The sequence below is a fragment of the Eulemur rufifrons genome, chromosome 2 (genome assembly GCF_041146395.1).
Source record: "Eulemur rufifrons isolate Redbay chromosome 2, OSU_ERuf_1, whole genome shotgun sequence".
Lineage (NCBI taxonomy): Eukaryota > Metazoa > Chordata > Mammalia > Primates > Lemuridae > Eulemur > Eulemur rufifrons.
The window spans coordinates 14,533,468-14,549,421 of NC_090984.1; the positions used below are offsets into that span (position 1 = coordinate 14,533,468).

At 48.5% G+C, this 15,954-nt stretch overlaps 1 protein-coding gene across 3 annotated transcripts in view; it reads right to left on the reverse strand.

The window, feature by feature from the left end:
• Positions 1 to 15,954, reverse strand: part of VAV1 (vav guanine nucleotide exchange factor 1) — a 53,726-nt gene that overhangs the window by 18,131 nt on the left and 19,641 nt on the right. For 2 of the 3 annotated variants that reach the window (XM_069496682.1, XM_069496680.1), the window contains exons 2-14: positions 5,817 to 5,933; positions 5,264 to 5,322; positions 5,080 to 5,148; positions 4,815 to 4,923; positions 4,610 to 4,705; positions 3,342 to 3,410; positions 3,076 to 3,179; positions 2,440 to 2,539; positions 1,667 to 1,762; positions 1,350 to 1,418; positions 1,114 to 1,200; positions 925 to 1,010; positions 45 to 177 (exon numbers count right to left, since the gene is read on the reverse strand). In XM_069496682.1, coding sequence (XP_069352783.1) covers positions 45 to 177; positions 925 to 1,010; positions 1,114 to 1,200; positions 1,350 to 1,418; positions 1,667 to 1,762; positions 2,440 to 2,539; positions 3,076 to 3,179; positions 3,342 to 3,410; positions 4,610 to 4,705; positions 4,815 to 4,923; positions 5,080 to 5,148; positions 5,264 to 5,322; positions 5,817 to 5,933 — 1,194 coding nt within the window. The remainder of the gene's footprint in view (positions 1 to 44; positions 178 to 924; positions 1,011 to 1,113; positions 1,201 to 1,349; positions 1,419 to 1,666; positions 1,763 to 2,439; positions 2,540 to 3,075; positions 3,180 to 3,341; positions 3,411 to 4,609; positions 4,706 to 4,814; positions 4,924 to 5,079; positions 5,149 to 5,263; positions 5,323 to 5,816; positions 5,934 to 15,954) is intronic. The other variant, XM_069496683.1, reaches the window with a different exon arrangement.

The following is a 15,954-nucleotide window of genomic DNA, read 5'->3' on the forward strand; positions in this document are numbered from 1 at the left end:
GCCCCTGCTCGCTCCCACCCCCAGTCCTAGCATCAGACCCCCACCTTCTTGTTGTCCTTCTCTCCGGAGGAGTCATCGCGAACCTGGAAACTGTGCAGGTTCACAAAGTCCTTGAGGTCGTAGGAGTCCCCCCGGCGCTTACAGATGAGCAGAGCTTTGTCGAGCAGGAAGGCGTACCTGGGAGAGGATGGGTAAGGTGCCCCTGTCTGGCTCCTCCCAACTGTCCCCATCATCTCTCTGCCTGGTTCCCTCCACCTTCCTGGCCCCACCTTGCCCTTCTCCTCCTTGGCCAACTTGGCCATGCCCACTTGTCCGTCGTGACCTCACCCACGTGGATCGGTGTTGTCCCCACCACCTACCGGTCTTGGCTCCACCCTACACATCCACACTGGCCCTGCCCAGCCTGTCCAGCAAGGCTCCACCCCCTTGTTTGGATGGGCCCACCCACCTATTTAAAAATCTGGCCCTACTCACACCAAGGGTCCTCCCCAAATCCATGTTGACTCTGCCCATAAGTCTATCTAGGAACCAGGCCCGATTCTACCCATCTTACACCCACGCTGTGTTGGCTCCACCCACCTGCCTATCTAGGACCCTGGCCCTGCCCCTGCCCAGGCTCTAACCCGGGTTTGTCTTGGCTCCACCCACCTGTCCATCTAGGAGCTTGGCCCCACCCCTGACTAGGCTCCGCCCCAGGTTTATGTTGGCCCCACCCACCTGTCCATCTAGGAGCTTGGCCCCGCCCCACCCAGGCTCCAACCTGGATCTGTGTTGGCCTAACCCATCTGTCCATCTAGAAGCTTGGCCCCACCCCTGACTAGGCTCCACCCCAGGTTCATGTTGGCCCCACCCACCCGTCCATCTAGGAGCCTGGCCCCACCCCTGCCCAGGCTCCACCCCCAGACCCATGTTGACTCCACCCACCTGTCCATCTTAGAGCGCCGTTCCACCGAGGTGATCTTGAGCTCCCCGTCGATCTTGGGCCGGCCGTAGTGTGCCAGAGACTGGTCCTAGACAGCATGCAGAGGGTCTGGCAAGGAGTTGCCAAAAGGGGACCAGACACACCCTCCCCGCGTGGCCACACCCCTGGCCCAGCCAGCCGCCCCACCTCACCAGGTTCTCAATGGACAGCTGGAAGTTGGTGATCTGCCGCAACGTCTCGTTGTCTCTCTTGACCTCGTTCACGCACTGTGCCAGGTCCTGGGGGTGGGACAGAGGTGAGCCTGGCCCCATCCCCAACACCTGGCCCAGCCTTCTACCTGGACCCGGGATAGAAGGTCAGCCCCCACCAGGAGGCTTAGAGAAGGTGTCTGCAGCATGTGCGTGACTGTCACCCACACCCCACTCACCCTCATGGCATCCAGGGACAACCGCAGGTTCTCCTTCTCCATCGCGTCCTGCGTGTGTTTCACCAGCTCCTGTGACCCGAAGGAGTCAGATGTCACCTGGGCTTGCCCCCTTCTCCTGGGGAGCCTTCCAAGCAATGCTAGCTTCCCCTAACCCTAACCCTCATCCTGCTGTCTCCGGAAGCTGGGACATGACCCAAATGACCCCTCCTGGAGAGTCCTAGATCCCCAACCCCCAGCAGCCAGCCATACCCACCCCTACTCTAAAAGACACCAGAGAGTGGACAGCCCAAGCCCATGCCTGGGGGCGTGCCCAGCACCTGGAGAAGGAGGTGGTACTTGAGGACCCGCTGCATGGGTACCATTAGCAGATCGCGCAAGGTGAACCTCCCGTTGTTCGCTCGCTGAGAACATTCCTGGGGGTTCAGAGAACACAGGTATCAAGACCAGGTGGAAGCAGGTGCCCGGGATGAGGCGGTAGCGGGGCAGATCTGAATAAATATATGGGCAGCTCTCCACCCGCAGAGCTGTGTGGATTTTTCTAGAGCTCCCAAAAGATAAGGAAAAAAGGATGCCATGAGGTGAGGGACAGTTTAAAAACTACTGGGAGGCTGGCAAATGCTGCCGGGGTAGAGGCCCCACATTCTGCCAGCTGAGTGTGGCTGGAAAGACAGAGAGAGGGACGATCTGGAGACTCCTCATCCTCCTCGGCCAAGCCCTGTCTGTGTTTCCTCTGGACACATGGATCCAAGGTTCAGGATCAGGGTTCAGCCTGGGATGAGAGGTTGGTGGTGGGATCGGGGCTCAGTATGAAGTTGGAGTTCAGTCCAGCTTGGGCCACAGTCAGTGTCAGGGCTCAGCCTGGGGCCGGGGTTCAGTTTGGGGGTCAGAGCTCTGTTTAGGGTCAGACTCGGGGCCAGCCCAGCTCTGTTCTGTCCCATTTCCTCCACTCGGCTGGCCAGTACCTCCCTCCCCAGTCCTTGGGCCGATCCCTGGCAGAAAGTGGAGCCCTCTGCAACCTGGTCACCTCCCTGCTGTCTCTAGGGCCTGGGAAGGAGCGGAAGAGCCCCCCCAGAGTTGGCCGGGTCCCCACCTCCAGCTTCATCTGCACGTCCTCCCGGGCTGCAGCAACGTGGTCCAGGTGTTTGCTGGCCGACTCCACCTGGCTGCAGTAGCGGCCGTAGATGAGGAACCTATAGGAAGAGGACAGGCCACCAGGTAAGGGTGGCCAGCACCAAGGTCAGGTGATCTAGATGTTGGTCCTGACCTCAATCTTCCCATCTAGATGACCCTGAGTCTCACTCTCCGCATCTGTGAAATGGTCATAACAATAGCACTTCCCACAAGAGATTATCGTACCATTAAATGAGATAATGCATAAGTTCTTGCCACAGTGTCTGGCATATCATACCATCTTTCCCACTGCTCATTTATTTAACATACATTTATTGAGCACCTACTGTATGCCAGGCCCTGTGCTAAGCACTATATGCATCAATTGATTCAGCCCTCACCACAACCCTAGGAGATACATTCCTGTACCACACTAAAGCACAGAGAGGTTAAGTGGCTACCTGGTGCCACACAGCAGAGCTGGGAATTGAACCAGAGATGGGCAGCCCCTTTGGCCATGAGCACACAGCCAAAAGTCCTCCCTGTCCAGTGGTCTCTGAGGGTAAGGTCTCCCAAATGACCAGCCCAGGAAAGGCAGTGACCCCCCACGGCTCACCTCTCCTTGTATTTGATGAAGACTTGGTAGAGGGTGGATGCGCCGGGGGTGGCCAGGGCTTCCTTCATCTCCTTTAGGAAGTGCGTATGTACACGAAGCAGGTCCTACTCGCAGGGAAGGGCAAGGGCTGGGGTCAGAGCCTGGGGCTCTGGGAGCTGTGCTGGGGAGGGTCCTCCACCCACCCCATGCTGCTCAACTCCCAATTTCCATACCCCAGGGACAGGAGGGGCCAGCAAATTATCCCCTCTGGACAAAGGCCGGCTCACCTCAATGTTGATAAAGATAATCTCAATGTCTTGGGGTTTGAGGAACCGTTGCAGGGGCTTCAGAAAGTGCTGTGAGACCAGACAGAGGAGGAAGGAACATGAGACCCCCCTCTCTTCATCCTGGTCCCAGAGAGACAGGGACAAGGAGACAGAGACAAAAAGAGACAACCAAAAACAGAGAGAAAGACAGAGACAAGGAAGACAAGGAAACAGAGACAGAGAAAGAGACAGAGAGATGGAAAGAGATGTCCCCATAAAAACTTGTACAGGAGGCTGGGCAGAGTGGCTCATGCCTGTAATCCCAGCACTTTGGGAGGACAAGGCAGGAGGATTGCTTGAGCCCAGGAGTTCAAGACCAGCGTGGGCAACATAGCAAGACCCTGTTTCTACAAAAAAAAAATTAAAAATTAGCCTGGCACAGTGGCATGCACCTGTAGTCCCAGCTACTCAGAAGACTGAGGGGGGTGGAGGCTGCAGGGAGCTATGGGCACACCCCAGCCTGGGTGACAGAGTGAGACCCCATCTCTTTAAAAAAAAAAAAAACTTGTAGAGAATGTTCATAGCATAATTATTTATAATAGCCCAAAAGTGGAAACAACCCAAATGTCCATCAATGGGTGAATGGATAAATCAAATGTGGTTCATCTGTATCATGGAATATTACATGGCCATGGAAAGGAACGAGGCTGTGACACAGGCCACAGCATGGATGGACCTTGAGGACATCGTGCTCAGTGAGAGAAGCTGAACACAGAAGGCCACTGAGTGTGTGACCCCATTTATATGAAATGTCCAGAACAGGCAGATCCACAGAGATGGACAGTGGATTTGTGGGTGCCAGGGGCTGGGGGAGGATGAGACATTGGGGGGTGACAGGTAAGCAGTGTGCGGGTTCTTTGGCGGATGTTGAAAGTGTTGTCAAATCAGAAAGTGGTGACGGTTGCACAACCTCGTGAATATGCCGAAACCACTGAATTGGATACTGTAAATGGGTGGGTTGTATGGCACGTTAATTAAACCTTCATAAGGCTATTTTTAAAAGAAACAGACGAAGGAATGTGATTCAATAGGGAGAACGGAAGAGAGGCAATAGCAGAGGCAGACAGACAGACAGACGGGAGGAAAAGTCAGAGAAACACAAAACAACAGGGACAAGGAAAAGCCTTGGCGCGTCCCAGAGGCGGCCAGACAGGTGGGCGCGCACCTGCCGGCCCAGCGCCCGCGCATGCGCCGTGCAGGGCGGGGGGGCGGGGCGCGGAGGCTCGCACCTGCTGGATGGAGCCCAGCGTGTCCGTGTACTTCTCCTCCGTCTGCTGGATCTCCCGCAGGCAGCAACATCGCTTGTCATACTCTGTCATCTTGGGCTGAGAGCGGAAAGGACGGGCTGGTGTTGGAGGAGGGGTGCCCAGGGCTGGGCCCCCTCAACTCTGCACCCACCCACCTGTCCGGGCCCGGCCCCTCCGCCCCACACACCGGCATGGGCACTGGCTCCGAGCGCATGAGGTCCTCGTAGATCTCGTCGCCTTCGGCCTCCTCATTCTCCACGCAGTCGTACAGGTCCTCATCGTCCTCCACCGTGTCACTGCAGGACGTGGTGTCAGGCAGGGTCACCAGATCGCCCCGACCCCTCCCGGATCAAGGCTGTGTCCCCTCAGACCCCAGGGAAGGGCCATGTGCCCCCCACATGGCCCCCCCAAGACCGTGCTCCAGTGAGTCCTGCAGACCCCCCAACACTCACTCGATCTGGTCGGACAGGCCACTGTAGATGTCCTCGTCACCCACATTGTCCTCCTCAGTGGGGAAGGGCCTAGGGGACGGGTGCCAGGAAGGTGTGAGCCAGGGGCCTCGGAACTGGGTGGAAGGGGGCTTCAAGGAGGCAGAGGATTGGGGCTGAACGTCTCAAAGCCCAGATGGTTACTTACATGATCCCCTTGTTTTGGGCAATCGGTGTCCAGGACAGAGCGGACAGGGTGTAGATGACCTGTGACAAGGGCCACGGCTGCTCAGCAAGCCTCTTACCCACCCCCAAGACAGAATTTAGCCTTGACTCCAAGGGTCTGAGGCTAGGCCTTGAGGCTAGACCTCATGCCTCTTGGGACCCTAACTCAGGATTTGCTGTACCTGCCCGTCCCCCATGCCACATCCCCTTAACCGAGCTCCTGTCCTCTATTTGATCCTCATCCGCCATTCAGAGAGGACGGGATGATAGTATTCCCATGTTACAGATGACGAACCCAGGGCTCAGAGAGGCACAGCCACATATCCAAGGTCACACAGCAACGGATGGAGCAGAGACTCAAACCCAGTCCCATGTGTTCCAAGCCAGTGCCCTTTGCACCCTGTGTGATGGTTTGTTCTGGCCCATCTGCCCATCTTCTGACAGCCCTAGGCTTGCCCAGTGTAGACATTAATGCAAATGAAGACATGCAAATGAAGACATTAATGCAATCTTTGGGCTCTAGGTGCCTGGCTCACCTTCCCAAAATCCTGCACATCAAAGAGATCGAAAGCCTCAAAGAGCTCGCTCCGCTTGAGGCCAAACTTCTCACAGCAGGTGGACAGGAAGGTTCGAATGTTCTTGAGGCACAGGAACTGTGTGGGGGAAGAGGGAAATGAGGGTGAGGGAGGGAAGGAAAAGGCGGAAGATAAACTGAGCCCTAGGCAGCTTGCGTGGAGAGGAAAATGAAAGCACAGACCCCCCACCCACAAAACTACACTCTTCTGATAAAGATCAAGCCGTACCTGAAGCCCACATCTACCCCGTGAATTTTTTTATAAGATCAAATTCATCAAACATAAAATGAATCACTAACAGACAAACAAATGTGCTCCATCCACGCCATGGAATGTTATTCTGCCATAACAAGGAATGAAACACCAACACACGCTATAATGTGGATGACCCTCAAAAACATTCCGCTAAGATTAAAAGAAAAAAAAAAGCTAGACACAAAGGGCCACATAGTGTATAATTTCATGTGTATGAAATATCTCTGAACTTTTGCATTTCAGGAGCCAAAAGCCCATATACTGTATGATTCCATTCATAGGAAAGAAATGTCCGGAAGAGTTTTGGAGACAAGAAGTCCAAGGTCAGGGTGTTGCCAGGGTTTGTTTCTTCTGGGGTCTGTCTCCTTGGTCAGCAGATGGGCCACCTTCTCCCTGAGTCCTAACGTGGTCTTCCTTCTTTCTATGCCTGTCTGTGTCCTCATGTCCTCTTCTTTTAAGGACACCAGTCATGTTGGGTTAAGACCCACCCTAATGACCTCGTTTTAACTTAATTACCTCTGTAACTACCCTATCTCCAAATACAGCCATATTAGGAGGCACTGGAGGTTAGGACTACAGCATTTAAATTTTGGAGGCACACAATGCAACCCCTAACACAGGAGAAAATGTATTCCAAGAAGAGGGAACAGCTTGTGCAAAGGCCCTGGGGCAGGAGCATGTTTGGTGCATTGGAGGAACAGCAAGGGGGCTGGTGTGGCTAGAATAGCGTGAGTGAGGGGGAGAGAAGGAAGAGGGGAGGGAAGGGAGGGGACGGGAGCATTTATTATTAGATGTAGTACTTTGTTATGCCAGCCCAAGCAGGTGAATGCATCCTGTTGTCCACAAGGTTCCCTGTTACCTTCTTTGCCTTTGCTCAAAGTTCACCTCAGTGAGACCCCTCTGACCACCCTATGTAAAATCACAGCCCCTGCTCTGGCATTTTGTACCCCCACTATTGTGCTTCATTTGTTCTGTTTACCATCCTTCTCCCCCAAATAAAATGTCAGTTTGAGGGCAGGGCTATCATCTGGTTCTTTGGTGGATACCTGGCATCTTCAACTGTGCCTGGCATGTGGAAGACCCTCCACATATATTTGTCAAACGAATGGATCACAGTGGCGCCTGGGAATCTGCATTTTAACAACCTCCCCAGGCGATTCTGATATAATTGCTAACTCCTGCTCTGCGCCTTGACCAGGACATTCTTTGCATTTCTTTTTTTTTTTTTTTTTTTTTGTTTGAGACAGAGTCTCACTTTGTTGCCCAGGCTAGAGTGAGTGCCGTGGCGTCTGCCTAGCTCACAGCAACCTCAAACTCCTGAGCTCAAGGGATCCTCCTGTCTCAGCCTCCCGAGTAGTTGGGACTACAGGCATGCACCACCATGCCCGGCTAATTTTTTCTATATATATATTTTTAGCTGTCCATATAATTTCTTTCTATTTTTTTAGTAGAGATGGGGTCTCGCTCTTGCTCAGGCTGGTCTCGAACTCCTGAGCTCAAACGATCCGCCCACCTCGGCCTCCCAGAGTGCTAGGATTACAGGCGTGAGCCACCTCGCCCGGCCTCTTTGCATTTCTTGAATGCCTACTACACGTGGTTGGGCGCCCAGATGAATTCCACGCTCACAACTATACTGTATTTATGTCCATTTTACCTACAAGAAAGCAGGCTCCGATTGGGAGGGAAAGCTGCACAAGGTTATTAATAGCAAGAGTAAGTGAGTAGAGGAGCTACAACTGAGCTCCAAGATGATGTGAATCTAGAGCCCACTCTCTGAACCACAGCTCCTTCCCCTACACGTATCTAACATGAGCACTCGCTTGCCGTGGGCTCAATTCCCAGCACAATACAGTGATAACGTGGAATCTTTGCAACCACCCTGCAAGGTAAGTACTATTATCATCCTCATTTCACAGATAAGGAAACTGTGGCAGGGACACACAGCCAGGATGCAGACTCAGGCAACATGACTTTGAAGCCTGAATTTAATCACTACGTCACAGCTGCCTGTATGAAATGATGCAATACCCAGTTTTTGTTGTATTTGTGTTTCTCTTCCATCTTCACATTGTATCTTCTTCTCAATTACTGCCACATCCACTGTCTTCTAACCCATTGCCTATGGAACGTGAACTTTAAATTAACGTTAACTCACATAAACGTATTTAAGAAGAGAACGTTACTTCCCACGATGAAAAGAAAACTAAGACCATTTGCTACAAACAGAAGCAACTATAAAATAAATAGGATTCAAACAATGTGATTCAATTATAGCTAGATCCTGTTCTCTCTGTCAAAAAGAGAAATTTGCAACAGAGACACATAAATGACAGAGTAGCAAATCAACATTCATTTGTGATTAAAAAAAAAGAAAGAGGAGAAAAAAATAACTCTTGGCTAAGTAAGGACGGAAGGGAAATTCTGTAAGCTGATAAAAAAAATCTTAAAAAAACATAGAGCAAAACATGTTACTTAATAACGACATATTGAAAAGATTTCCTTTGAAATCAGAATGAAGGCAACGATGCTGGCCGTCACAATTTCTGCTCAACATTGTATTGAAGATCTCAGCCGGCAATGCAAGACAAGACAGAGGAAAAAAGGAAAGAAAGAAATACTAGTGGTCATTTTTGCAGAAGAAACAATCATTGACCTAGAAAGCCCCAAAGACTATACAGATAAATTGCTGTAATTCATAAAAATTATCTGGTAGTGTTGCAGAATACAAAACCAATACAAAGTCCACTGTGTGTCGGTACATCAGCAACAATCGCACAGAAAACGTTACCTTTAAAAAAAAAAAAAAAAAAAGGTAACGTTGTGAAATCTGAGAATAAGCAAAACTAACCTAGGGTGATAGAAATCACATCAGTGGTTGCTTCTGGGGCAGAAGGGAAGATAGAGATTGACTCAGAGAGGCCACAAGTGATGGAAATGTTCTGTGTTTTGATAAGGGCGTGGATTGCACAAGCGTACGCAGTTGGTAGAATTGACTGAATGGCAAACTGAAGAATTTAGCATTTCACTGTAGGACGAGCAGACTTCAGTTTTAATACGGTACCATTTATTTACCATAGGCTAAAAGATGTAAAACAAACCAACATATAAAGCTAGTGACATGTAACAAATCTAACAAAAAGATGTGCAAGTCCCTCATGAAGAAAATTATAAAATTTTATCAAAAGACATGAAAGAAGACCTAAATAGAATAGAAAGTATTCCCCCATTATTTTCTCTTCCTTTTCTCTTTCTTTTCTAGGAAGACTCACTATTTTAAAGCTCTCAACTCTTTCCAAAATTGAACTATAGATTCAATGCAATTGTAATTAAAACCCCAAAATGGTTTTTCATTGAACTGAACACATGGATCCTAAAACTTATATCAAAAAGCACAGAGTTTTGAACAGCCAAGACACTCCTACAAAGGAAAAATAAAGTGGGGATATGAGTCCTACCAGATATTAAGATGTATCATAAACCTACAGTAATTAAGACAATTGTAGTAGCCAGCCTCCAAGATGTAGCCCCCAGTGGTTCATAGCTCCCAGTATCTATGCATAGTTCTGATGCTGTTTTGTAATCCCTTCCCACATTGAACCAAGACTGGCCTGTGTGGCTAACAAAATATGGTGGAAGTAACAAGATACAATTTCTCAAGACTAAATAAGAAAAGGCATTGCAGCTTCCACTTTGGCCTCTTGGATCACTCATCAGCCACCATGTTGTGAGGCCACTCAATCAGTCCTGTGGAGAGGCCCATGTGGAAAGGAATGGAAGCTCTATGTGACTGAGGCACGTGAGCAGTGGATCTTCCAGCCAAACCTTCAGATGACTACAGGCCCAGCCGACATCTGATTGCAACTCCATCAGAAATCCCAACTGGGAACAGCCCAGTTGAACCATTTCAGAGTTCCTGACCCAAATAATCCTTGAGCATAATAAATTGTTGTTTTCCTCGACTGATAAGTTTGGGGATAATGTGTTACTCAGCAATAAACAGGTAATATAAGCATAAAGACAAATAAACCAATATAAAGAGTTTTTGCCAACGGTATCATGTTGTTGTAAGGGCTTGACATTTCAATAGATGGCAATTATCATTATCATCATCACCATCCTCACCATCGTCACCACCATCACCACCATCATGATCACTGTCATCAACATCACCACCATTGGTCAGGCGCGGTGGCTCACGCCTGTAATCCTAGCACTCTAGGAGGCCGAGGTGGGCAGATTGTTTGAGCTGAGGAGTTCAAGACCAGCCTGAGAAAGAGCGAGACCTCGTCTCCACTAAAAATAGAAAGAAACTAGCTGGAAAACTAAAAATATATAGAAAAAATTAGCCAGGCATGGTGGCATATGCCTGTAGTCCCAGCTACTTGGGAGGCTGAGGCAGAAGGATCACTTGAGCCCAGGAGTTTGAGGTTTCTCTGAGCTAGGCTAATTCCACGGCATTCTAGCCCAGGCAACTCTATCTCAAAAAAAAAAAAATCACCACCATCATACCATCATCTTCATCACCATCCCCATCATGACCACCATTGTTACCACCATCACCACTATCATCAGCATCACCACCATCATCACATCATCTTCATCACCATCCCCAACACCACCACCATCATCACCATCCCCATCATCATCATCATCATCACAATCATCACCATCATCTTCATTACCATCCCCATCACCACCATCATCATCACTATCCTCATAATCACCATCATCATCTTAGCTCCAGCTAAGAAGCCCAAGAGCATTCACTGACCCATAAATTTCTAAAACTAGAAAAGACCTCAGATATCAACCAGTTTCCAACCTTCATCACCCAGAGAGCAGGAGAAACCCAGAGAGGGAGAAGGGTTTACTCAAGGACACAAAGCAAACTGAGCGTCTTCTGCCTCCCAGGCCTCAGTTCTATTCCTGTTGCCTACCTGCAGCAGAGGCCACTAACCACCCTCCACAATCATGCCTTCTCTTCCATAATATGGAATTGTGGCTGGAAAAATGGCTACCCAGAAAAGGACTACATTTCCCATTCCCCCTTGCATGTGGGTGTGGTCCTGTGATCATGTGACTAGTTTTGGCCAATAGAATGTGAGCATTTTCCATATGCATCACTTTCAGGGTGATATATTTAAGAAGTAGGAACGACTTCTCCACACCCTCTTTCTCCCCATTCTCTGCAGGCTGAGACTCTAAGGCATGGCAAAGGCACAAATGAAAATATCCTGGGTCCCTGAATCACCCTGTGGGGAAAAGTCCCCTCACCTAGGACCAGGAACACACAGATTGGACTATTACGTGGACAGGAAATAATGAATTTGTACTGTGTTAAGTCACTGAAATGGCTTGTTTATTACAGTAGCTAGTGTTCATCTTCATACAGACTACCCTTAGGGCCAGAGCCAGTTGTGATCTCTCTGATTCTCAGAGGTTCTGTGACTCTCCACTCCTGTTGCAAATTCTTCCAGTCATTACATGCATAGAGATGAACAAGGACTGGTGTTTGCGCTGAAAGTTTCTCTCACAGCTCCCTGGTGAAATCCTACACATCCTTCAAGGCCCAACTCCAATATCTCTTCATCCAGGAAGCTGCCCCCAAATTATTCAGCCAGGCAGAGTCCTCACTCTCCCCTGACTGCAGGCTCCCTTAGAATATAGTCACTCCCTACCCAGGGCCTGACCACAAGGTCTGTGACCAGCTCTGTCTCCTCCACAAGATGAAGGCACAGCCTGGGGCTGAGTTATCTCCGGAGCCTGAACACCACATGGTGGCATGTAGTAGTGCCCAATATTTATTGAATAAATAAACAAACAACATGGGAGTAGTTAGAAGACTGTCTGGACCATTTTTCCAGCCCAGGGCCAGGTTTTCAGAACAGCTAAAAGCTACTTTTCTTTGTCATCAATTTGTTTCTTTTTAGAGACGGGACCTTGCTCTATCACCCAGGTTGGAGTGCAGTGGCATCATCACAGCTCACTGCAACCTTGAGCTCCTGGACTCAAGCAAGCCTCCCACCTCAGCCTCCCAAAGTGCTGGGATTACAGGCATGAGCCACCACACCCATCCCATTGTCATCAATTTCTTTGCTCACAGCTGGGGAAACAGGTTCATTCATTCAACAATGGGCACCTCAAACTTTGCAGGTTCAAGACTGACATCATTGATGATTCAAACTCACTCCCTTCCCCAGCCTTCCCATCTCAGCGATGGCTCCATCATCAACCCAAGACTTGTCTTAGGAACCCCAGAATGATTCTCAAAAATCCCCCCTCCTTCACTAACAAGTTACAGTAAGTTTATAGAGCATTTTCCACAAGCCAGGAATGATTGCAAATATTGATTCATTGAATCCTCCACTTCAAGCCAGTCAATCTCCTTTGGATGCTACATCCAAAATGTCTCTCACATCCAAGCCCTTCATGCTGTCCTCATTACCAAATCCTAGAGCGACCATCACCACTGCTCAACTTTGTGACTGCAACGGCCTCCCCGATTCATTTTTTACTCCTTCCAGCCCACCTTCACACAGCAAATATGATCATCTCGACCTCTGCTTGAAACCTTGCCACAGTTCCCCATCATCCCCAAGATGAATCCAACCTCACCATGGCCCCTTCTGACTTCTCCAATGACTGTATCCTTTTCTTCACTCTACCTCTCCTATCTCTGCTCTAGCCAGGTAGAAATGGTTTCCACACCCTAAATACAACATATTTTTACTGTCTCTTTTCTCCAAGCCTTATATATTGGGTTGTCTCTGCCTGAATGCCCTTTGTGGTAGATTACAAATACTTCCCAGCTCCTGCCACCAGAAGGTGGAATCTATTTCCCCATTTTTTGTGCCTGGACTGACCTTTTGACTTGCTTTGGCCGATAGAAAATGCTTAGGCATCAAGAGACCTTGCAACTTCTCCTCTTGCTCTCCTGGAATGTTCCTACCAAATTAAAGAGCTCAGGCTACAGTACTGGAGGATGAGGGGCCACATGGAACAGTCCCGGCTAAAGGTGCCCTATGTTAACCTGCCTGCCAAACACCAGACATGTGAATGAAGCCATCCTGGACCACTTACCCCAGTCAAGCTGTTAGTAGACCACATAGATCAGCCGATCTGCCCAGTCAATTCACCAAATCAATAGAAATTGCAAATATTATTTTCAAGGCATTCAATGTTGGGGTCGTTTGTTATGTAGCAAAAGCTAACTGATACATTCTCTCATCTTAGACATGACTTCCTCTAACAATGGCAAAGCCTTTTTAGAATCCCTGTTTCACATATTTCCTTCCAGACCAGGTTAGGAGTTGCCTCCAGGCTTCCAAAGCTCCGTGAGATTCCTCTTTATTACCTTTGGGGTATAAACTGAAACTGGCCTCAATATACATTCTTCCCTTTTGAATAGCAATAAGGCTCTCAATTTTTAGCTAGGTACATGGCCTCTTGGAATAAAGACAACTTTTCTCAGCCTCTTAACATCTGACTATGTTAGACAGCATTAATGACCACAGTTCTTGACCTCTCCCTGTATCCCTTTGCCTACTCTCCCACTATGGACAGAATGTACTTCCCCACCTCTTGGATTTGGCTTCGCCCATGTGACTTGCATTGGCAAATAGAATAAAGCCAAAAAGAGTTCTTAGCCTAAGCCTCAAGAGGCAGTGGACATTTCAATTTTCCCTCTTGCACCTCTACCATCACACTAGGAAGGACCAACAGGGCTAGTCTGCTGGTAGTAGGAGGAGAATGAAAGGCAAATGGGCCAGAGCCACCCTAGCCAAGCCCAACTGAGGCCAGCCAATCCAGCCAATGCTCACATGCGTGCTAACTTATTGTTTCATAATGCTGAGCTTTCATGGTCATTTGTTACACAGCATTTCTGCAGCAATGGCTAACTGATACATCAGGTGTGGTCACACGACCAAGTTTTCTGGCCAATGGGGTAGGAAAGATGCAATTTCTAGGTTGGGTTCTTAAAGGGGAGGGACATGGTATCATCTTTGCTCTTGCTAGGAAGTGGTATCATGGTGAATTCACTTGGGAACGGAGGACAAAGGAAATATTCCACAAGTGTCACAGCAACAAAATAGAAGACACTGGTCCTTGACACTATGACAGGGCCATGTCAGACTTGAACTGATTAAGCCCAGATTGTTGCATGGGAAATAACCTTCAATTCCATTTAAATCCATTCATACACACACACACACACACACACACCCACACCAGAACCCTGATTTACCTTTGAAAAAATAGCCCATTCCCCTTTCTCTTCAAGCCACATGGAATGAGAGAGGTGCCACACTCAGGTCCAGTCAATTAGCGTAGCCCATTCCCTTTCCCAGGGCTATTGGTTCAGAGATCACCATGTGACCCAATTCAGACCAACGAGAGAGTGTGAATCCCAGAACTTAAGCTCCAGCTTCCAGGACAGTGACTTACTTCCCCCATGGTGGTTGGGGATGAGGTTGTGAGGTCTGGAGCAACCACAGCCACTTTTCTGCCCTGAGTGGGGGAAATCCTGATATTGCCTGAAGCCTGAAAAAGAATCTATCACAGAGTGACATCCAGCCTTTGATGACATTGTTGGAGCTACTGAATCAAGCCATACCTAAAATGCACATAGGATTTCTGTTGCATGAGTCAACAGATTCCTTGAATGGTGTAAGCCCCTTTGATTTAGGACTTTTCCTGTCAAGAGCTAGATAAGAAAAATGTTCAGCTTTGCGGGACATACACTCTCAGTTGCGACTACTCCACTCTGCCATTGTAGTGCAAAAGCAGCCATAGACAACAGCATGTAAATGACCAGCCACGGCTATATAGGCATCAGTAAAACTTAATTTACAAAAGCAGGTGGCAGCCTTGATTTGGCCCACAGGTCATGGTTTGCTGACCCCTGAATTAGGTTTTCTGTCATGTGCAAACTCCTTGGGGGCTTCCCCTACTGCCTTGATGAACCGCCAGACCCTGTTAGGGAGCTGAGGAAGGACCCAATAAGCCCCCTTTGGCTTCCATGACACCCTGGTCAGTGCAGTCTGGGGGCTCGAGTCTACTCTTCCTTCCTTCCTTTCTCCCTCTTTTCTTTTTTTAAATTATATTAATAATAGATTTTATTTTCTTATTTTTTATTTTTAAATTTCAGAATATTATGGGGGTACAAATTTTTAGGTTATATATATTGCCTTTGCACCACCCAAGCCAGAGCTACAAGTGTGTCCATCCCCTAGAGGATGCGCACCACACCCATTAGTTGTGAATTTACCCAATCCCTCCACCCCCCTCCCAGCTGCCCGGCACCCGATGAGTATTACTCCCATGTCTGCACCTAAGTGTTGATCAGTTAGTACCAATTTGATGGTGAGTACAGGTGGTGCTTGTTTTTCCATTCTTGTGATACTTCACTTCAAAGAATGGCCTCTAGCTCCAACCAGGATAATACTAAAGGTGCTAGATCACCGTTGTTTTTTATGGTTGAGTAGAACTCCATGGTATACATGTACCACATTTTATTAATCCACTCATGTATTGATGGTCACTTGGGATGTTTCCACATCTTTGCAATTGTGAATTGCACTGCTATAAACATTCGAGTGCAGATATCTTTATGATAGAATGACCTCTTTTCCTTTGGGTAGATGCCTAGTAGTGGGATTGCTGGATCAAATGGTAGTTCTATTTTTAGTTCTTTGAGGTATTTCCATCTTATTTTCCATAGAGGTTGTACTAATTTGCAGTCCCGCTAGCAAATGTAAGAGTGTAAGAATGTTCCTATCTCTCCGCATCCATGCCAGCATTTGTTATTTTGGGACTTTTTGATAAAAGCCATTCTCTCTGGAGT